The following is a 23,274-nucleotide window of genomic DNA, read 5'->3' on the forward strand; positions in this document are numbered from 1 at the left end:
TGTTATTATTTTGTGATCAAATTTATTAAAGAACAGTGATCTGAATAAATAACATTCTGAATGCAATTTGATCAAAAGGCTCTAGGGATGCGAAGCTAATCAACACCAAGCCTTCCAACTACAGCTGCACATTCACAAAAACATCATGGCTAAAACGCAGCAAAACAAACACATTTTGGCCAGCACTACTCACACTAAACTAAACAAGGCCCGCATGATGGCTCCAGCACTGGGTCAGCACCGCAACTGGTAACAAAGCATTCTTTAAAGAAACCCCACCCCCCCCAAAAAACGTAGCAAATTAATAGTAAACAAAGTGACTCAAGGCAAGCAATTACAAATATACAAATAAAGACAAAAAAGGATTCTCCAACAGTATTTCACCAAACAGCTTTTCAAACCTAACGCTACTTTCACGAGATAAAAGGCTTGTTTTTGTTTTATAATATAAATACATCTCATTGGAACTTGGTTGGAATGAGTACAAATTTAATTACATTTAAAGACTGCGACGCAGTATTTTCTTCCTTATTAACAAAAGAAAAACCAATATATATTTTTAATTATAAGATAAATTCCATTGTCGGAAGCCAGCTAATCCACTGATATGTCTTGTGCATGAAAAAAATGTGGCAGATTTTATTGAAAAAATGGTAGAGAAAAAAACGTTGAGGCTCTAAGCATTATCTCAATCTAAGAAACACAACACTAAAATAACATCATACGATCCAACATAGACAAGTCTGCGTATTCACTACATCCAAACCGTGGCACCATTCCTTCTGCCAAGCAAAGAAGCAAAACTTTTTAAAATTTTCAAAACAATTCGTTCATTTGTCACATGGTTCATCATCATTGTTGTTATTATTACATTTTATAAATGGCAAAGATTCTCAAAATACACAAAACGTTCCGTTGGGTACATCGGCAATTTCAAGTGAACATTAAACAGGGGACGTCACCACCGCACGGATTATTAAGAGACTCGTCTTGTTCGAGGAGAGCATCATGTACAAAGGATTATTATTGTACTTTCTACTGACCAACATACCAAACTACCTTTCCTCACGTAGGGTTAAAACTTCCTTGGTTTTGTTTACAAAGATGTGGGGTTTATTTTCGTTGTTTCATTCGTAATTTAACTCCAAAAAAACAAATGACATGCAAAAAAGATGTTGGTTTCTTGTTAAAGATAAAAATCACTATTTCAAAATGTACATCATCCCTTGTCAATATTTAGTTTCGCTCATAAAGACAACACCCCAGCAAATATGGGTAACTGTACTGTTTCTTGTTGCTCGTGTTTTTTTGTGTGAGGTAGAGAAGCTTAGCTTTCAGTCGGAAAGGCACTCGCCTGCTTACATTACCCTCACTGTGTACTGGTACCCAAACACAGTAACAACCCATTACTGTACCGGAAAGTCTATTTAACCAATTGGTTTTGTTAACGTAGTGTATTCCTGCATGCATACAAGTCTTGAGCCCGCACACTTGCCACCGTCTCTTCAAAAAAACTGTTCTGCTGATCGCCAAATCAAGAAGCCGTCTTTGTGAGCAGCGCTCATCCGATGATGGGGGCATGTTGTCCAATTGGTTTCTTCGCTTGTGGTCGGTACTGGTCACATTTTATAAATACCGCTTTCCCAAAATGAAAAAAAAATGCCGAGTATCTACCAAAGTACCAAATATTTTTGTTACTATGTCATTCCTCTTTTAAGCTAGTTAATAAGCGAGACAATATATTATATGTATAATTTCAGCCGACACACAATCTGGTGAAGAACAACCAAGCAGTTGGGCTGTCCAATGTTGGGCCATATTATCCAAGCCCATATATCCCCATGTGTCCATCCTACAATCGCTCACTCTCGCTCTATCACACACACACACACCCCCGCATACAACGGTTCCAGACAGAAGGGCACAAAGGATCCCCCCAAACGATTTTGGGTCAAATGCCACAGAAATTATAACATGACCTTTCAAACCAAGGCAGATACTCTAAATCACAAGGCCATAATTTGGCCTCGCCAAACTTCAGGCCACCGAAATGTTCTTTAAAAGGAAAGTAGCAACCTGCAATAATGGACAAATATTCCACGTTCAAGTATAGTTTAAAGAGATGTGTAACGATTGTTTCCCACCCACCACCCACCAATTTTAGAAATAAATACAATTTAAGCTAGCAAGATATTACTATTGTTATAATGTCATGAGTAACCAACTAGTAAAGCAATAGGAAAATATCGTTAAAAGCCTGAAAATGATAACTGCCTCCCCTTTAATTCATTTAACCTCTCCCAAGTCCACCAATATAAAACTTTACCAATCTTTCTAACAACAAAAATCTCCAGTGCCATGCTAAAAGATCAGATATGCAATAAACACAATATGTACTTGTACCTGCATGCTTCGTATATAATTATATACAAAAAAGCTTGTCTTTTTTTGCTGGTTTTTTAAAATATTTTTTAATATTTTACTAAAACTACTTTACAAAACGGCTATGAAGAGACTAACGGTAAGGCTATATACAGTTCGCGTCAAGCACTTCATTAGGGGAACAGGACCCCGGACCAGTTTGGAACTGCCTTTTGAGAGTTCAAATCAACTTGCATAGGGTTGTATTGGGCACGAGCACAAGACCACAGTGTTGATTTTCACAAGCCTAAGCCAGCCATCCCCCTGGCCAAGGGCACAACATTTTAAGCCATGGGATTCTCAGGACACACACGGGGCAAGTAGAAAAACAAAAGTGAAAACAGGCAAATTTACTCGACTTTAGATGGTCGCATTTATTTAAAACTAAATAAATATGTCACACAAAATAAATTACTAAAAAATGTAAACGATATGCTTGCATTCTTTAGCGTGTGATTTTATATTTTTCATTTCCAAGATTTAATTTAGTCCGAAAGAAGCGTAACCACAGTCTTCCACTGTTGCAAGAGTGCGTGAGGAAGCAATTTTACTCCAAGTAACAATTGCCTCCGATCCTGGAGCCTACAATGCAGTACGTATTGCGACATACAATATTTACTTGGAATAACCATTTGCTTGGTGACAAATAAGCACGCTCATTTTTATTACGCTCGTTTATCCAGGAAAGCCTGACCAAATGAGTCTCACGACTCATTTTCAGGAGGGTAACAGCCTATCAATGGGAGCACTAACTCGCGTTGACATAAGCAACAAACACACAATCAAGACCATATGATAGCACGGGTGGTCCCGAGAATCCACATTCTAGTTTTGTGATGCTCAAACGGCCCTGGCATAATGTGTAGTGACCCTTCCAGTGGCGACTGCTTCTTTAAACTAAGAGCACCCCGGAATCTTAAACCCCCGACGCATTCCGTTGTAAAATATATTTTGCGAGGACCTCGCTTATCCGACCAATTCATAGATCACTCTCGCAACATTGTCTGGCAGAAGTTGTCCAAGTTTTCACGCAAAAGAGACTGACACAGCTGCATTATTTAGTTCCAGCACTGCCTGACACAAAATGTGTATATCAAAAAAACTGAAAATAAAAAGACATTATAAACATAAAAAATGTACATTCATTTTTTTTGTTGTTTTTGTTACCAGCATTATCTGAGAAACGAGTCGCGAAAAAATAAAACCGGACAGAGATGCAGGTAATACCCTCCAACAAGTTACTTAAACGTTTAACTTATGGCATTCTCTCCACTCCACTTACTCCAAATACAACACAAAAGTCATTTCACTGTTTGCCCTTTACTTTGATTAACTAGTAATACATTTTCCTACTTTATGCATTTGCTATTAAAAAATTACTCTATACTTGTTTAGTTTGGCAACTGCTAGGTTTTTTGTTTGTTTGTATTTTTTGGTACCATGTATTAAAAAAGGTGAGCATAAATGCTCTTGTTCTTCTGCGACAGAAGGTTAAACGTGGTTCCTTTAAAGCCTTGAGGCTGCACAAGAGAAGCAGGAAGACGAAGGTAGCATGTTCGTCTGCCCTTGGCCTAACGCAGTTGCAGGACCCATTGAGAAAGGGTTTGATCCTACATTGTGATATCTGCAGCAGTGAAAACGGAGGATAGAAAATATTTACGATCCACTCTGGTTTAATTTACATTGTCAACAAGACAGTTGCCGCTGATAGTTCTTATGTCTAAACTGTTAAATACAGACCTAGAAGCATTCACCAACAACAGTTAACCTTATTTGCCACAAAGAATACAGATGTGTATGAAAAATCTAACAGTTAGAAAAAAGGATTCACACTCAAATGATACTGTTTAATATGCATACAATGTTCCTAATCATTTACTTTATAATCTATTCATGTATACCTTAATATACCAATATAGAGCATAACTGCATACTACTGTATATAAAAAAAATCATACTTGGCAACTTAAAAGGTTTTAGTCAGAAAAGGAGAAAAACCAGCAAATGCCTGCATTGTTTTTGTATCATTTGCAAAAAAGTTCAGTTTGTGATGCAAAATACCCTTTTCCATACTAAAGCTCAAAGGCGTTCCTTGCACAACATTTTAAGTGAACGTTGCGCTCTTGATACTCGAGGAGACGCCGACCTTTACATACTTAGCTCTCAACGTAGCTTCCTTTGAGACTTAACGGAGGGAGATTATGTTAATTCCTCACGAGTCGATGCACGCAGCATGCGAGACCGTGTGCGCTTTTACGTACATTGTGCACACGGTCTCCCATTTTGTTCCTTGATCATTGCTTCTCTCGTCGTCGCATTTCCAGCAACATCGTCTCAAAGCGGTGGGCAGCGAGAGAGAGAGAGAGAGGAGCCCAGCGTTCAGTGCTTGGCATGCGGCTGGTGGGGCAACTGGCCCGCAGGCGCCATCGGCGGGTGGATCTGCGTCAGGATCCCGGTGGAGGTCGAAACGGCAACGGAAGTGGCTCGAGCGACGGGAACTCCCATGGCCGTAAGGTCAGGGGTCAGCGTGGTGATGATGAGAAGAGGGGTGGCAGCGGTTGCGACGACGGGAGATGATGTCGATGCCACGACCTGCAAGGCTTGGGCGGCAGCAGCGGGTGGCTTGGACGGCTTGGCTGGCACGCCGTTAATCAGCTGCACCAGCTTCCGATATCTCTCCATTCCCACCTGCACTTCCTTTTGCTTGGACAGCAGGCTATTGCGTACCTCCATGCACTTCTGCAAGAATAAAAACCCAAAATGTGGGGAAAAATAAGCACCGCGCCGTTTTCCCCCACAAATTGCTGGCAATCATCGTGCCTTAAATGGAGATCGCTTGGTACAACAGCGGAGCATGTTGTGCTGTGCTCAGAATGTTAAATTATTTCAGGTGCGGGATCGGTTCATGTCTACTTGTGCGAACAAATGTAGTAGTTATGAATGCGCTTTTCAGGAGAAAGGCAACTTACGCGCGATAAAAGCACACACCGTGACACTATGAGACTGCGTATGGTCTATCAGCAGACAGAGACGTTACCAGAATGGCAGTGCTTAGCATCTTCGCTTTCTGCTCCAGCTGGTCTCTTTCCTGACGCAGCTCATTGCTCCTTTTCTGAAGCTTCCTCTTCTCTTCTTCCTTAGCTGTTTGCAAAACAAAAGTTGCAAACGACACAAGTTTTCAACTCGGCTTAACCGAAGGACAGTCAAGCGACCTCCATGACCGACACGGCGTGACGGAGGTAATTCTTCCAGCCGTGTATTTTACAAAGAGGCACCAAAGACATTTGTACAAATAAGGCAGACACACCTGCGGTAATAAAATAGTGTGCAAGTGGTGTTGCAAAACAAAAGTCAACACTGCTAATTATGGAGTTTGTGAATCTACAACAAACGGACCTTTCGGTTCCACTAAATGACGGCTGCAGGTGGATGGGCAAGCCGGACAGTAAAAAAATATATATTTTGCAAAAAAAACACAGGGAAATGAAATGCAGTCCAAACAACAACAACACCGTGACTAACGAAACAGCACGGCGTATCGAATCTCGACAGCGATAGCGGCATATCACCTGCTTTGTGCGCAATGTACGAGTGGACAATGGCCAGGGTTCCCGGCCAGGGCAGCGCGTCCTCCTTCCTCAGCACCTGCTCCTGACACTTGGGGCAGATCCACATGCCCTTGGGGATGGCCTTGAGTGGTGGCTCCAGGCACTCGAGGTGGTAGACGCGCGAGCACGTGTCGCACATGAGCAGCTGACCGCTCCGCTTGCACACGGAGCAGAAGTCCTCGTGGATGTCCCCCTATGGCGGCACAGATGGGGTGGGGTGGAGAGGGGGGGGGGGCTTTTCAGCGACGGGGTGAATCGGGCATTGTACCATGTGCCAAAGTGTGCAAGTACGTACGGGTGCCGCGGTGGCGAGATGTTAACTGCCTCGCCCGGTATACAGGAGGTCGTGGGTTCCATCCTGACCCTGACGCCTGTATAGTTGGAGTGTGCATGCTTCTCCCCGTGGTCACGTGGATTTTTCTCTGGGTCCTCCGGGTTTCCATGCATTTAGAGTGTTTTGCAACTATAAATTTCCACACTGATAAGCCACTTTGGTGAGCTTTCATTTGAGCTTCATAGCTCAGTGGGCCTTACCTGGTTCAATAAAAACAGTTGAAAGTTAAGTAGTTTGTATATGTTGAACTTCTCTGGCATCGTACGTGGCCAACAGTGTTAATCGGAGGTGCAGGGGTGGGACAACAAACTAAACACAAAAAGCAGTTCTAAAGAAATGAGTACTCAACTGTGGCCCTTCCTTCTGTGGGTATTCCGGAGAGCGAGGTGTAGGCATGCACCAATGTGCCGGTGAAAATTAACACCGGATTATGATAACGTTCACAATACAGCGTGGATAAAACGATGTGCTTGAGAATTACTTTATTATAATTTACGTGAATTACGCATATGGAATGCTTTTGTAACATTTACGGCTAATAATGGAGCAAACAGAACTGTAGAATCGAAACAGAATGAGAAAAACAAATGATTCCAAGAGCAATAATTCATCTGCACATTTTGTGGACAAATTCAAGTAAAAATCTGTTTTTTTATCATGACCTACATGAGAACTTGAATTAAAATTAGGCCACTTTTTCACCTTATTCAAATTCAAAATTTTACACAAAGGTAATAAAAGGATGGATAATAACAAGTATTAAAGGCGAAGATGTTTCGTGTTATGAAGACATGCCTGCAGATATTATTCATAATTTACGAGTCTTAACCCAGCAAAATTAACCATACATTCACAACGGCAGCCACGCTTACAAACTGTACTCGTGAAACGAAAGACAGGGAGAAACACATTCGCATGGTGACCCCAGGGACTCCGGGCCCTCCATTAAAACACATCCGAGGGGGGGTGGGGGGGGGGGGCGGTGCAGCGCAGCGGGGAACGTCACGATCTAGAGGCCAGAGAAAAAGGAAAAAGCGGCGGTGCCTTCCCTCGGCCAGGCCAACCCCCCCCTCTTGTCTCGTTTCCCTGCGGCGCCGTGCAACCAACGAGCGAAACTCACGTCGGAGACCGTGGCTGGGCTAGCGGCCGGCCCGTCTGACGGGCTGCACGGAGGGGGGGCACCACCCCCCGCCGCCTTGTCCTGCTCCAACGGCGCGGCCGGTTGACTCAGCGACGGCAGGGCCTGCACGGGTGGCCCCACCAACCCGGCCAATACGCTAGCGTACTTTGGAGGCCGACCTTTCCACGTGGCAGGGGTGGTTGACCAGGGTTGGTGGGGGAGGCAGGGCGGGCGGGGCGGGGATGGGGGGGCAACAGCATAATATTTGTGGGGGGGTTTGTTTGCTTGCATTTTGAACACACCAACAAACATACCTTCCACAAGAATTCCTCATCTGGACAAGCGTGTAAATGAGAGCGAGAAAAGCTTGAGGTTAGAATGTGCTTGAGTAGATGAAGCAGGAAAAAGGCAGTTAGCAGGAACAAATGTTAGTGCATTAGTCAGATTCACGTCAAGAAAGGCTGTTAATGTGAGTGCTACCTCTCAGCGCGATGCTGCTAAATACTCTCCGCAGAGGGTTTAGATATCAGAATGCTTGCTCAGAATTTGCAATGGATTTCCAACATTGCTGTTAAGGTTATTAAGACAAATTCCTCTAAATGTAAGAGGCACTTGGGTTTGAATAAGAGTGAATATAATTTTAAATAGCCTTTCTTGGGTAATCTAATTAAAGCATTTCTTTGAAGTTTAAAGAAAAGATACTGCAGAGAAAAGATAATATAGTTAAATCTAATTATTCAAAATGCAATAGATTTGTGAGAAAACTAGAACAGAATCAGTCAACACTTCAAGATTTTGAACAAATGCCAAAGATCGCACAACACTTATGACAATGTATTAACATCGCCTTTGGAACTCAATTTAATGTTAACATTTTTAAATCTCCTTTTGTACGCATGTAATCAAATATAAATGAATATATATGAAAGCCACTTATTACCATGAATGCAACATCCACTTTGTGGCTCTTCTTTTAAAATGTTACTAAATCCTCACTTTTTTAATGCATAACGAATCTAAGGTTTTGGCTGCACATCGCAATCCTTGATAATATTGGACGCAATATAAAATCTAGAATGCAACTGTCACAGGACTTGAAATGACTAAAATACAAAAAGAGGAATTACAAAAAAGTGGAAGAAGAGTGTTAAACACAACACGAGCAGCGATACCACTTAGTGTAGAAGTCGCCAAGTGCTGCAGTGTAGCATTCTGGGTAATGAAATAACTTAACTTGCGTAACTCTACACATCAATATAAAATGGGTTGTTATCTGTCTACTGGCCTTCCAAACGAATTAACCAGCCGCATTTACAGAAGCAAAAACAAGTGAATAACATAAATGACGTGTTTAAGCAAAAATATACATGTATAAAAGTATACATTTACATCTTAACATTTGTCATATTTACATTCTCTGATTACAGTAAACATTTGAAAACTAAAACGCACATATTAAAGGCTGTGTCAAAGTGAAAGAAGCTTGGTAATAACAACAACACTTTTTAATCACAGTTTTAATAATGTTAATTAAGTAATGTAGGTTGGAATGTATGACATTTATACAAATGTGACCAAGGAATACCTCTTTTTCTCGTGCCGGTTTGCACAGGATTATTCAGGTAGGTCACCGCACTGCGTTTTCTCTGTAATTAGGACCAAATGCAAAAGGCGCAGACATGAACCACCTCTCAAAATTAATACCGCTTTAATGCTATCAAAATAGCATGTGAACATTTTCATTAATTTAATATACATCGATGCACATCATTAAACATTTAAGTAACAGTATGTATACATCTTAATTTATTAATAAAATCAATGTGACATAAATACATATGCACGCTCAATCGCGCACTAAATATTCAAACATGCAACTCTAAAAGGATGCACATAATTTGTGCACTCTTCAAACTGTGTATACCGACGGCACTGTACCGCACAGTAAAACATCTTGCTTCTTGCATATACACGTGCTCATGAGATAGGAACATAATAAGCTGAAAGGTTCCATGGTTCACAACATTATTTTTACAGACAAGACAAACAAAACAGGACTGCGGTGAGTGTTGTTAGCAATCACATATCACAAGCCAGCACAGCACATGATGTGAGCCAGCACAGCACATGATGTGAGTGGTGGGGCAACGGCAACATCCAGAGTTGTGCAGTTTTGCTGAAGGGAGGGGGGGGACAGGTGACTTTCAGGTAACAAGTGACACCGATCTCTGCACAGCGAGGACTTAAAACCACGGGAGGTATATGGGATCATAATTCAGCACCGCTAACCAGCACCGCATACTACGATGCTCGCTCGCAAACTCGTGCACGCACACACACAAATAACAAAAGGAAAATAAAAAGGGAACTAGACAATTCCACCCCCCTCCTCCCACCCCTCTCGGGAGCTGTTTCTCCCCCCGTGAAAGCGGCCGTCGTACCTCTGGCTCGTACATCGCCCCGCTGTAAACGGGGTTCGCCGTCGTGCGCCGTTTCCTCTCCTGGCGTCTGCTCTGGATCTCTGCACAAAACACATACCGCGCGTTACATTTTTACCACTTATGGGAGGAAAAACCAAAAAAAAACATAAAAACCGGAAAGAAAAAAATTGCCGCTGTAAAAAAAAACGCGCCGATGGCTAAAGTGTAAATTCAAATTAATTCCTGCAACTCGCCGTTCCCTGGTGTCTCGTATAAGCACCTAATTTAAACTGTGAGTGGAAAAAAAAAATCCATAACCAGGCTTTTATCGTTACCTGCTACATGTGCAGTGAATAACATGACAGAAAATTCTTTTTTTTTTCTCCATCCATACCCGTGACAGTTGCTCCATGTTTACACAAATGTAATGTCGTGGAGGTGAGATGTGGCTTTGGAGTGAAGGGGGCTGGGACCTATTTACATTGGCTGCTCCCTTCTGGTGCGAGTTTTAATTACATCTGTTCCCGTGTTTCGCAGACAAATAATTTGCCAACGACACGCAGTCCGCGACACCCCGCTCTCCGTTTTTAAAGACCCGAGGTTTATCCCCATTTTATTATTGCACGGCATTACAGAGAAGCCCGCTTTTGCGCTGGTGTCCATCAATTCCTCCACTCCACAAGTGCGCACGATACAACACACACACATACTGTACAGGAATTAATGCATGGTCCGATTCACATGCCTTCCAACTACCAGCACCAGCACAATATTCTCCCTACACTGCATTGCCAAAATATATTTTCTTTCCATTTCCTTTTGAATTCAATTTGAAGCCAAGAGTCATATATTACTGAGGCGAGATATACACAAATATATAAATATGTGCAACTGTCCAAAGACGCTATATTACACATGTTTTATAAAATGCTTCTCAATCCATTGCTAGATGAAGCCCCCCCCCCCCCCCCCCCCGCATATTGAGCAGGTCATACTTCACCACACTGGTCAATGCGGGTTGGTGAAGGAATGAGAGATGTGGAAGCAAGTAAGTATAGTATCATCATGGATTTTCCTGCACTTTATTACACACCTATAATTAAATTATTTATGTTGAACATTTACTACTATAATGAGCCAAGTATGTCTCTTCACGTCGGCCAGCCCCCCTCATTAATACTCATGAACAGGTTACGTCCTCCACATGTAGCACTCCCCCCCCCCCCTCCATTAATAATCATGAGCAGGTTGTAACAGCCATAAGACAGAAAGTTAATGTATTATTTTTGTGTATACATTTGATGTACATCTGTCATGCATTTGTTGACAGACTGGGCATATTCGACTTGGAATATTCCAACAGTATAAACGGGAAGGCAGAAGAAGAGTCAGGCGGGAGAGAGTGGACAGTCTCCGACCATGTGACAACGTGATACAGGACGTGATACAGGACGTGGACAGGCGAATAAATAACTTTTGAAATCGCTCGTTTTTGTGCAACTAAAAAATAAAGAAACAGTTTTGATTTAAGACACTTCAAAAACGCGTCAGACTTATTGCTCCTACAGGTTAAGACGTAGCTTATTTTTTTGGTACATAAAAGCTGCGCCTTAATTCTAGATTTGAAGCTTTCGTGACTGCAAGGATTCATATTCTTAGGTTTTTTCGGTAAGGTCACGTAGGTAAAACATCCAAATTAATGAAAATAAAATAAAACAAAAATCACGACGTTTCGGAGGCAACTCAAGTCTCCGTCATCAGGTGGGACCGTCACAGCCGTATTAGCTGCATCAAGTGAGGCAATGATTCAAGATGTAATCCCTTATAAGCAAGTTGAAGGGGGGAGGAGAGGGGGGGCTCATCAGAATGTGACGTCACTCCACATAGAACAGCCCCACAAATTAATAATAACCATCAAGAGGTGACGTTTTCCAAATGGACACCCCCCCCCCACCATTAATATTAATTAGCGGGTGACGTCACTCCACATGGGGGGGGCGAGGCACCTCCTCCCCCCTCCTTAGCGTCAACTTACAACCCTCACTACAAAGGCAGAACCCTCACATCATGCGATCTCCGTAACGCTATTGAGACATAGAAGTAAAAAGGACGTCGTGATGAACAAGGGATTATAACCTTTAAATGAAATGTCTGTGTCACCGCGGCCTTACAAATTGCACACAAATTGATGCAATGAATATCACGTAGCGGTCTGCTTTTCGCTTACTAGTTTCAGATTTACTGAAATACACCCGTCCTTGCACGGGTAAAAGGCTAGTTAGCTATAATGATCACACAAAGGTCTGAAAGATATGAGGTCTTTAAAAACCACTCTACAGCAGACAGTGTATTTTGGCAATATCATGTCATGTCTGTGGTAGGAATCAAACGATTGTCCCAAAGCAGACTGGCTCAGTGGTGATAGCACTGATCACGAGGCCATCCAACAACCCCTTCGCTGAATTTTGACTTAAAACTTTCGTGACTGCATGAATTTATATTCTTGGTTCTTTCGGTAAAGTTAAGTAATTAGAAAACAAAAAATCAGAATTTTAAAAAAATAAAATAATTTTTTTTATAATAAAAATAATCAATTGAAAATAATAAAAGCTAAAAACCCACAATTAACATAGTAAAATAAAATAATAAAATTTTGAAAATAATAAAAGAAAAACCCACGACGTTTCGATCGCAACACAAGCGGTCATCATCAGGCTGACTCGAGTCTCAGGCAGACCGCCCCCATGAGGGCCACAGTTGGGAGCTCGGTAGTAAATGCCATGGCAGATGTATGAAGTTCAATCGATATTCACTCTGTAGCTCTGATAGGCTGATGCTCTAAAAGAAGAGGAGCTCATTCTCAGAGCCAGCAAACTATGGCAACACATCTACTCACAGCCGACAAGCACACAACAAACATCACCTGAAAATTTGAGCAATACTAGATGGTAGCAACAAAACGCAGCTTGATCCATTTTGTGTGTATTCCAAACGCTGGATGGAGCTATTTGATAAAAAATAAATAAATAGCAAGATAGCAGAAGAAACTTCTATGTTCAGAGAGATGTTGGATACTTTTCCTGAAATGTACTCGTGTATGCTTTTAATTCCTTAAAAAATACCTTTACAATTTACTTTGTCGAAAATCTAAACGTATAAAATGGACGACATGAGCACTATTTTTCCCATGTGAAAATTACTAACAACATTGAAGGAAATAGCTAAAACCTTATTGACATGTGGCAATTGCCTATTCACTCAACAGAATGACCCTAATAACCTCCCGGCGGCATACCACGGGTCTTTTTGTTGAATATCGGAAAACATAATTTCACACCAGTTTTTATAGGCCACTCACGACCTTCAACAGGGTTAAGGAACAACCCCAGACACGTGGGGAACCAGCAAGAACTATCGGCGAGAAATTACATACCTTCCATGTGCTCATGAGTCACAAGGCCCAAGGATCCAAGGAATGCAACCTTCTGTAAAGGCAAATGGATACGTCCGCGTGGGGTCCACGCAAGCGGGAATAATGAGCACTTATAACCACTTATAGCTAGTAGCAGCATATGCGAGTAGAGCTGGTATGAAAGCCTGCTTTCGTTAATTGTGCAGTTGTTTGTATTAAAACCGGATCTGTGATGTTTTAATAACAAGGCGACACAAATTATGCATTTATGCACATTTGGTTGGTAGATTATTTATAAGATTTAAAAAAACAGGCACTGAGAAGGCTGCTTTTGGACCTATCTCACAATGGTTAGTCATTTTGTAGAACACAATGTAACGAAGGTTTCACAGAATAATAGGTGAATTAATTCCCAATTCATAATAAAAGAAGTACAGTGTTGGCTCAGGCTATTTTAATATTTTATTTTTAAATGAAAAGTACAGTTTGAATTAAACATGCACGCACATAAAAAATAAAATGCCAGCCCTCACTCATATCCTGATGTCTATTTATAAGTGTTAAGGCTTCATATGCACACAAAAATATTTACACATGCAAATTAATATTTTAAAAATTCCGTAATCGTAAATGACGTTTACATATTTCTATGAATGATTAACCAACTGGGGCATGACAATTAATCTTCTCTAAGGATCACTGAATTGTCATGATTTGGGATGACATTTTTTGGGCACTGTGGGCCAATCATACTTCACACTGGCTGCAGGGAGGGGCTTCCACAGCCCAATCACATACAACCTTCATAAATCGGAAATAATCGATTCAATACATGCAGAAATCAATGCATGAAGTATAAGAATTAATTTTAATCCAATTAATCATGATATCCGTTAATCTGGGGCATACACGCTCACCAAACATTAATTCCTCTGAGCCCAAACACAAGTGAACGTTCAGTGCTCGCGCTGCGTCTGTTTCGCATCTACTTTGATGCGTGAGCCCCGTGTGCTTTTATACGACTCAAGCTCACTCACCTGTGGGTTTGTCTCCACCTGGGGCCTGGGCGAAAGTATCCGTGTTGACAGGTTTGCTCGGTACACAGTTTGTGAAGTCTGCACGACAGGACCGTGCAAAAAACAGTTAAAATGCCAGTTGTGAGAAATAATTATACCATGAACAAAATGAAAACAATAAAAAAAAACTCTCTCTCGATGCGCAGAAATTATCTCCGGTATCAAAACAACAGTAAAATAAATTAAAAACTTATTGCAAGCTCTAAATGACAACTGAATCGTGGATAAACGTAACATTCATGCTGTCATTCAACTTTAGCTCTAAAAAGGTAAGGGTTTATTACGACAACATTCAACAACAGAAAACACAACCCCGCACATTTGCTAGGCACTAACAAGGCCCGCCTGCTAAAAAACAACCTGACGTCTCTCCCAATGGCCTAATTCTACGCCAATTCCACCAAAAAGGGCCACGGTGCAAACAGTGTCCGTGTCCACACAGGAATCGATTTGCGTCCGGTTAATCGTCGCACCTCCTCTTCCCGCGTACGACCCTTGCACGCTCGCCACCATTTGTTCCTCCGAGCCCACCTGTCTGGCGGTGCCATCCTTGCTGGGCTGCGTGCCCGAAGCCACCACGGTGACGCCGCCCACGGGAGACGAGGACGACGCTGCCGACGCCGCCGCGGCGGCCGACGCCGAGGACACGGCCGCAGAGGACGACGGGGGCAGAGCCGCCGACGACGGGGGGGCGGCGGTGACGGAGGCGGAGGGTGCAGCGGCGAGCGCGGTGGAGGCGGCGAGCGACGCGTGCTGCGTGGGAGGTGGCGAGCGCGGCTTGTACTGCTGCCCGTTGACGATGCGCACGTGCTGCACCCCGCCCGCTCCCCGCACCGCCAGCAACGCATGCGCCTTGTGCAGCGGCACCAGCGACGCCTGGGGGCCGCCGCCGCCGCCCTGCACCGGCGACACGGCCGCCGAGTTTGGCTTTGGGCGCACCTGTGTGCAGGAAGGAACAGTCGTTCAGGAGCGCTGTTCTCGTTGTTGTTTTTTATAATTCGTGGGGGGAAGAAAAAAAAACCCCAACTCCGTGAGCAGAGCGACGAGTCTTATGCAGTAGTCGTGAGCACGAGCAAAGTTTTCCGCGTAAATAAATTGCACAGTTATTACTGCATAACCTAGTATGTGTTCTAAATTAGGCTGCAGTGGAGAATGTGGCCACGTGGTGTCTACCTGTGTTAAGGTGGCTGGATTACGTCCAGTCAGTCTGTGGACCGAGGACAGCTGGGGCACCTTGATAGGAGAGGACGCCACAGATAGAGCCTGCTGTAAAAGACACACAACAGTGAAAAGATCAAGGCATACCACCAACGCCAATATGGATTTCATTCTAGACCATGAATTAATATCAGTCAGTTCATTTTAACTACTTCAAAGATATCTGACATAAAACATAATTTTAATTGTCTACTTTAAGATCCATTGCTTCAAACTAATTTTATAACGAGACCTCAAGATTGTTTAAGGCTACCCAGAATCAATTTACAACTTCTATAATTGTGGGACAACTTTCACAGAATAAGTTGAGTCTTACCATGAAAATCACATTAAAATATTGTACATCATCGAAACATTTAAAAAAAATTAAACTTCATTATTTAGGTTGAAGTTTTAGTAACTGAAAGTTCTTTACGATAAATGGGAAAAAAGAAAACTGTTAAAAAAGGTGTGGGAGTTCATACTTCTTGCTTGCACTACGCCAAAAATAATTCAGCGTTTAGCCGACGAGAAACCAATTACAGCTTCAGAGTTTCTGGATATGGCTTTGGGGCCTTTGCAGCTCTGCCTTACACTCTAAGCAGTAGCCTATGTCCAGAGAACCTCTTAAAATTCATGTGCCACACAAATGTTATTTCTCGTTGTGACAGAAACCGTGAGATTGGCACAAAACTAGCAGGGAATAATAACTTTGGTTTTCCGTTCCCTCCTACATTTCCCGATTGCCCACTGGTTTATACTGCCTAGAGTTACGATGATGATTTGAAATGTGCTCACTCCATTCTTACACACGTCCAGAGTAACGAGTCAAAGTGGGAACCCATGCTCCCTCGAGCTTTGAGTGGTGTACACCACCATTGGTGGGCCCTGTATCAGTTGTGGCAAAGCCACATTCCTGTGGCAGAGATGACCAGGCCTTCCAAAGTGCAAACACTCTGAGCTTCAGAGTAAGCAGAGCTAACCAGGTGGCACTCATTTTTTACTGACTCCCAAAGGGATTATTGCCCGTAAACTCTGACTGGAATTTGAACTCGCGAGTTTGCAACCATGAAATCCGTACATTACACAGGAAGATAAGCCATTAAAATTAAACTAGCCTTCCACCCCACAAAAAAAGTCACTGTAGCCAAAAATACTGTTTTAGTAACGAGGTAAGCAGGAGACTAGATAATCATTGGCTATAAACCTTAGCTTACCTTAATATTTAAGCGTATCTTAGTGTGTCCTTACAAATGCATAATCCTCAGAATTTCAAGTTGATTTATCCAGGACTGCTAGAAGGTTTAACTGGTAAACAACCCCCCCCCCCCCCCCCCATATGGCCTTGAACAGATTGTTAGAGCAAGTGCTGTTCGGGACAGCACACAAGAGCACAAACACCACTCCAGGCCGTCTTTGTCTCCCCAGTGGAGATATTTACACACCACACCAGGTACTCAGTTGAGGCTGAGTCAACCTAGGGGAGGCTCAGGACCAGTTCAGTTAATTATTATCACTGGTGTTGGCCGTTAGCGGGAATCGAACTCAGGTCGCTGGGTTCGTAGCCCAAAGTGCTAACCGCTATACCGGTAAACGCACACACGCATAAACTCACCAGTATGTGTAATAGTGAGAAAATGTATATGCTCATTTCCACTCCCACCCACCCTCGTTTTTATTTGCTAAGACATTCATTACCGCTGTTTGTAAGGTATGACCTTTTGTGTGCCAGTTTTGTTCTCCGAAATACCACTGCCTATTTTATCCCAATACAGTTTTATGTAATAAATAATAAAATAACCCGTACTGTAAAAAAAGATTCCCCAAGCAGTAAAACACGAGGCACATTTTAAACACACTCCAAGCATCTTGTTATACAGTGAAGCCGCAAGACAGGGATGTGCCCTTCCACGGCGTGTCACCAGGTGCGTCCCCATGTATTTGAAATATATATTTAATATCTTTCACCTCATTTTATGCATATTGTGCGATCAGTGTCATGTTACGAGGCGAAGATTCCATTCAGATCTGTCGCAGAGCAGTGCAACCCATCTTGTTATACAATGGCTCACGAAAGTGGATATCAAAGAGCCCATTACTTGATGCGACCGCTGGTCCCACACAGTAGGGGAGAGAGGACTTTCCCACCCACCCGAATACAGGGTGTAAAGTTCATCACTGTCTGTCAAACATTTTCATGGAAAGGATTTAAATTTCGATTTAAAGCTTTCGTGACAGCAGGGATTCGTCTTCTTGGTTCTTTCGGTAAAGTCACGTAGAATGGAAATAATAAAATAATAAAAATAAAACATTATAAAATAATGCTCACGACGTTTCGGCCACAACGCAAGCAGCCGTCCTCAGGTGGAGAACAGGTCTGTCGAGAAGACAGTCTGAATGGCTCCAAGCCTGGGGTGTGTCATTCAGACTCTGTCTTCTCGACAGACCTGTTCTCCACCTGAGGACGGCTGCTTGCGTTGTGGCCGAAACGTCGTGAGAATTATTTTATTATGTTTTATTTTTATTATTTTATTATTTTCATTCTACGTGACTTTACCGAAAGAACCAAGAAGAGGAAAGGATTTAGTCAAATTAAGTGCGGAGACAAATATAATGTATGCAATACCCCGGCGTCTACAAACTAAGCTGTGTCTGCGGCAGAAGTTACATTGGGGAAGCTAAGCGACATGTCTCGGACCGTGTTCGTGAACATAAGGCAGATCTGAAACACGGTAGGACCAATACCTCAGCCGTGACTGATCATTGTTTTAACGCTGTGGGCACACAATAAATGTATTTTTCCAAGACGAAGGTACTCTGCAAACCCACTGGCTATCAGCAAAGATTCGTTCCTAAAGCCATCCAGAAAAATAAACACGGACACAATTTCAACCGAGAAGATGGGTACAAACTGAGCAATCATTGGAAGGACGTTATTAACCAGGTTAAGTCATCACTGGCTGTGATGTTGAGTAGTTATTTTCGACTCTCTGGTGTTACATTAACAGGTCAAATGCCTTTACATTAACAGGTTAAATGTCTCACTAACACAGCCACCGTTGCTCGTTTTCCTTGATGTGGCGGTAGCTCTACGATCTTACATTCACATGCAAATTCTTCACTAGCCCCGCCCACTTAGCTTATGACCCTTGGGCTACACCCATCTCAAACCTTTATAACATCCTGCCTCAGCAGCTCTCTCGCTATTCTTTCACCCGATGACGATTGCTTGCGTTGCGATCGAAACGTCGTGATATATATATATATTTTTTCTATCTATGTGGCTTTACCAAAAGACCCAAAAAATATGAATATAAATGTAATGTAGTTTTTTGTGTGTGTTCGGTCATTCGTGGCTGGGTTGAGACCATAAAAACTCACTACAAATTGAGAACTTGGATTAATCACATGATTGTAATCCAGGATCACGGCAGTGCCAGCTTGGTGCGGTAACGTTAGAGCCACCTTGCCAACTCTCTCTCTGTACTCGAATAAAGAGGCAGAGCGGGCATTATAACGTGCAGTGAATGTGTAATCTGGGAAACCCGTATGGTTGAAACTAAATACCATGCCGTGTATTTTTCACACTTTCCAACTCAGGTTTTAAAGATTTGTTCGACTGTATTTAGGCGGAGGTCAAAATAGCTCTTAAGATGATCCAATATACACAAAACCTGAGCATAAAGTTATGTTTCTATTTGGCACTTGCCCTATAAGCCCATAACTTGACGATCAAATCCAGCGCTTACAAAACAAACGTTGCCGACCAAGGCAAAGATGTCACAGAGCATGTGCTCGCCACCGCTCCCGATGACGTCACAATGCGCGACGTCACGTGTCGGTGTGAAATCATCATCCCGTGCTGCTCTCAAAGGGTAGCCCCCCTTTTACTATTACCAATATCACCATCACCAATTAATGTTTCAGTTTGGAAAATGTTACAAGATCCACGGATTTGTAGGATTTTTCTCTTCCTTTTTCGTTTACATAGCCACGTCCATCTCCGGCCCAGGCACGACTGGACATCTGAGAAAAAGAGCTTCACAAGCTCATCGGAATTCCTCCAGTACGAATAAACATGCCGATTCCCAAGTCGGTGTCACTCGCCTGCGGTTGCGAGGCCTTGGGAGGGATCCTCGCCACATTCTCCTGCAGCAGTTTGCTCGCCGTCGTCTGCAGGTTGATGGGGTTGGCCGTCGGCAGGTCGGAGGACGTCAGCGCCAGCTTCTGCCCGTTACTCAACGACGTCACCATGGCGACGGCGGCTTTTTGCGTCACCACGGCGAGCGGCGCGGCCTGAATGGTCGACTTGACCAGCGATATCGGTTTGGCGGCAAGCACGGGCGGCGTCGAAGCACTTTTCTGCAAGGACAGGTAGTGCGGTGTTTTAGCTGAAAGAAGATCACTCGAAAATAATTTCAAATCCGTAATCATGCTTAGTACCAACTCTTCATTTCTTGGGGTAAAGACGCGGTCCACGTAAAAACAGAAACAAATGAAAAACAAAACGTATTAGAGTGGAAAAACCATATTTTTACCTATATGGAACAGAGGTGGCAATGTAGAGGCGTTTGCGGTCACGTGAAAACCGAGTCACTGACCCTCGGCAAGTGAGGAGCAGCTTGTAATTAAATGAGCTTGCTGAAAGACTTATCTTTCAAGAACAGTTAATCCACACAGAGTCGAGAATTAACCGTACAACCTACCGTGGCGCATGATAAGAAGCAACATTTGTATGAGAAACATAATTTAGATTAAAAAGTGTCGTGCAAAATTAAATGCTAGTCCGCCCCAATAAGCTTCAATACATTTATTATTTACTCAGAGAATTACTTATTGCCCAACAGTCCTCTCCAGTAAATTGTGTGCGTCTACGTGTGTGTGACTGGAACTATGATAAGATCAACGAAGCTGACAAGTTACTATTTCCTCTATATGCACACACGGCCAGGGTTTAGCACTTGGCTTTGAGCGGCTACATAGGAACACCCTCGCCTGCCTAGTATCACCCCCCTCCAACACCGTTGCAGCGCCCCCACCAGAAGCAGCAGAGTGCTCGGCTGTGCACTCTGCAGTCCGGCACACCGACGTACAAGTGAGCGAGAGGACAGCCAACCGGACCCCGCTACGCCCTGAATGCAGTGTCTTGAGCAGCAGGAACAGTGCGTCTCTCGGCAGAGCCCTCGATTAAGGATGCGTGCACAAAGGCACAATGTGCTGCAGAGCTAAATGTCAGCAAGACCTGCTGCCAATCAGTAAAAGGCAGCAATGGCCGTTTCGCATGAGGCGAGGAAAAAATAATTATCAAAAGGGTTCTGCATAGACGTTTACGGCCACCAGAGAGCATCCTTCTGAATGCTTGCACTCCTTTCCGTTATTCTTTCCCTCAGGAACAACGCAAATGAAACTTCTTTCAGGATGTTTAACTGCCAGCTTGGCATGAAAAGAACCGAGCTTCCAAAAGAAACGCATAAGCCGTAAATATCAAATATCTCTAGAGTGCGTTATAATTAAATGATTACAGTACTGCAATGCCATTCAGAGAATTAAAAGTGTGCCTGATACATTTGTACGTACACTAGCTTATGGATCCGCCACGGGTACACAAAGACTTAAAATAAAGCCTCGCGTTTTTTTGCTACGTTCTTTTAATGACATTCACTCTGCATGCAAATAACCATTGCTACCCCCCCCCCCCTCTCTAGGCTATTCAAACCGGCCTTTGTCACACATCTTATCCTATGTAACTTCACAGCTTTTCTCGTCTACCAAAAAAACACACTGGCACGATTCAGCAAAACATACAAATATTGGGCTCTGTTGAGGAGCGTCGGGGGTTGCTCTGAAGCAGTGTGCACATGTCCCAAGATCAAGGTTGGTTCGAGCACCGCCCATGATGGCGCATCATTCAGCGGAACCGTGAAACGCAACAATTTCCTTCTGCTTGACATTGGGCTCCGTGTAAACAAGGCGTGTGCAGCAGCATTTCAGATGAATGTGCTGACATTGCCATTCACAAGGCGTGCACTGTTTATATCTGTTGCTAATTTTACTGCATACCGAGTTAACTCAAATGTCCTTGGCTTCAGAATTTTTATTTTATTTTATAATTTTCAAAATCGTGTCAATAGCCATATGGTATAACATTTATAATTGGTTTCTTATTTAAGCCTTCTCGACTTGGCTCTCCACTTTAGGCACGGTTCAATATGTGCCCTGAATTAAGCACCATACCTGCGCATAGCAACCACCGACATTGTTCCACCGAAATAGCCTTTCATGTGAAAATTACAAAAGTAAAATATATAGGACGCAGGATTTTCAAGGACTTCCAGCAAAACCAAAATGTATCTCGCGGACTGCAGTGTACATACTAATGAAGCGCTGGCTACATCAACAAACGCAAGTCCGGTATAATATTTTTTTTTATTTCTAAGTTTTATTCTCACAGCCAATTTGAGAGAGCAACAGCTTGCCTGAAGAACGGGAACATGTTTTTAAAAAAAAATCTCCACAGCACCACTGCTCATCACGATCACAAGCTCACACCAACGTTCCGCACGCAGCTATCGATGTTAATGCCAACAAAACATTTCATGCTTTGTTTGCAAATTGGAAAGATGAAGCAGGCAAATGTGAAGAAAAAAACCGCGCACAAAAACACACTTCACATAAGTTAAAATGCAATGATTCGTTTTAAGCCTTTAAATGTGTAATGCTGCAAATGGATATGAAGCATAGACTGTGAAGCTCACCTGGGTACTTGCAGACTGCTGCTTGATAAGCAAGTCTTTTCTCAGCTGCTCCACAACCTTTTTCTGCTCAAATACAAAAAAAAACACACACAAAAAGGGGAATGAAAAAAACAGTGAAGGCAAGGGTTAATGTCACACACACCTATAAGTCAGTGTAATATTTCAGCAGTAAATGTACAAATAATTGAGTAACAGAGGACACATATTGCCAGTCTGCACCTGCTGCTGAGGAGTGGATTGGCAGCCCGAAATCCAATTTGTCGATAACGAACTCGGCTCAGCAGGCTGCTACTAAGTGCAACTTCATAAAGAGAGGCGTAAACGAAGTGCACGCGAGATAAAAGGGGGCCAGTCCGGGATAATACAAATCAAGACGAGGCATCAAGGCGATGGCTGGGAGAGCGACACGACAATGCACGACTGATTAAAAAAAAAGACCCTCCCCCATGTTAAACGTGACGCAAAACTCCCATGTATTCTCAAAGCATATGGTCTTCACAGCAAGAAGAACTTATGGGACTTGATTGGAGTTCAGAACGCATGACCTTTGGGCTAATTAAGCACTTTACGCCCCACGAGGAAATATTTTGGGTGGGTTTTTTTTAATTAAATGATAACGGTTTCTCATGATGTAGGTTGAAGTGGACAATGATGCAATGCGACATTAGTGAGAACTAACCCCCTTACTGTTAAAAGCTTTTGAAGTGACCAAAAACATTAACCGATTGCTTCGTTATCTGCATTCGAAACTAACTAAACTCGCGATGGTTCTTTAAATGTATTGAGCGGCCACCATTAACCCAAAGACGTTATAAGCCGCCCTGACATTTAGAGAAGGAACGAGAAAAAAAAACAACCGACAGTCGAGCAGCTTCAGGCTTCAATAAACTGTCGCAATCACATCACAGCAGCAACATAATTTTCGGAGTTT

General features: G+C 42.9%; 1 protein-coding gene across 3 annotated transcripts in view; it reads right to left on the minus strand.

The window, feature by feature from the left end:
• The window catches only part of LOC133350207 (PHD finger protein 21A-like), a 48,669-nt gene continuing 25,395 nt past the window's right edge, over positions 1 to 23,274 (minus strand). Inside the window, exons 5-16 of one of the 3 annotated variants that reach the window (XM_061564308.1) lie at positions 22,344 to 22,406; positions 19,696 to 19,950; positions 15,565 to 15,657; positions 14,923 to 15,330; positions 14,353 to 14,430; positions 13,337 to 13,388; positions 9,925 to 10,004; positions 9,069 to 9,129; positions 7,484 to 7,662; positions 5,991 to 6,222; positions 5,459 to 5,562; positions 1 to 5,160 (exon numbers count right to left, since the gene is read on the minus strand). In XM_061564308.1, coding sequence (XP_061420292.1) covers positions 4,801 to 5,160; positions 5,459 to 5,562; positions 5,991 to 6,222; positions 7,484 to 7,662; positions 9,069 to 9,129; positions 9,925 to 10,004; positions 13,337 to 13,388; positions 14,353 to 14,430; positions 14,923 to 15,330; positions 15,565 to 15,657; positions 19,696 to 19,950; positions 22,344 to 22,406 — 1,965 coding nt within the window. In that variant the 3' untranslated portion in view covers positions 1 to 4,800. Of the gene's footprint in view, positions 5,161 to 5,458; positions 5,563 to 5,990; positions 6,223 to 7,483; positions 7,663 to 7,797; positions 7,818 to 9,068; positions 9,130 to 9,924; positions 10,005 to 13,336; positions 13,389 to 14,352; positions 14,431 to 14,922; positions 15,331 to 15,564; positions 15,658 to 19,695; positions 19,951 to 22,343; positions 22,407 to 23,274 lie in introns of all 3 variants that reach the window. The other 2 variants (XM_061564311.1, XM_061564309.1) reach the window with 2 other exon arrangements.

The sequence above is a fragment of the Lethenteron reissneri genome, chromosome 33, assembly GCF_015708825.2.
Source record: "Lethenteron reissneri isolate LAM-NWPU_2019-01 chromosome 33, ASM1570882v1, whole genome shotgun sequence".
In the NCBI taxonomy this organism is placed as follows: Eukaryota; Metazoa; Chordata; class Hyperoartia; order Petromyzontiformes; family Petromyzontidae; genus Lethenteron; species Lethenteron reissneri.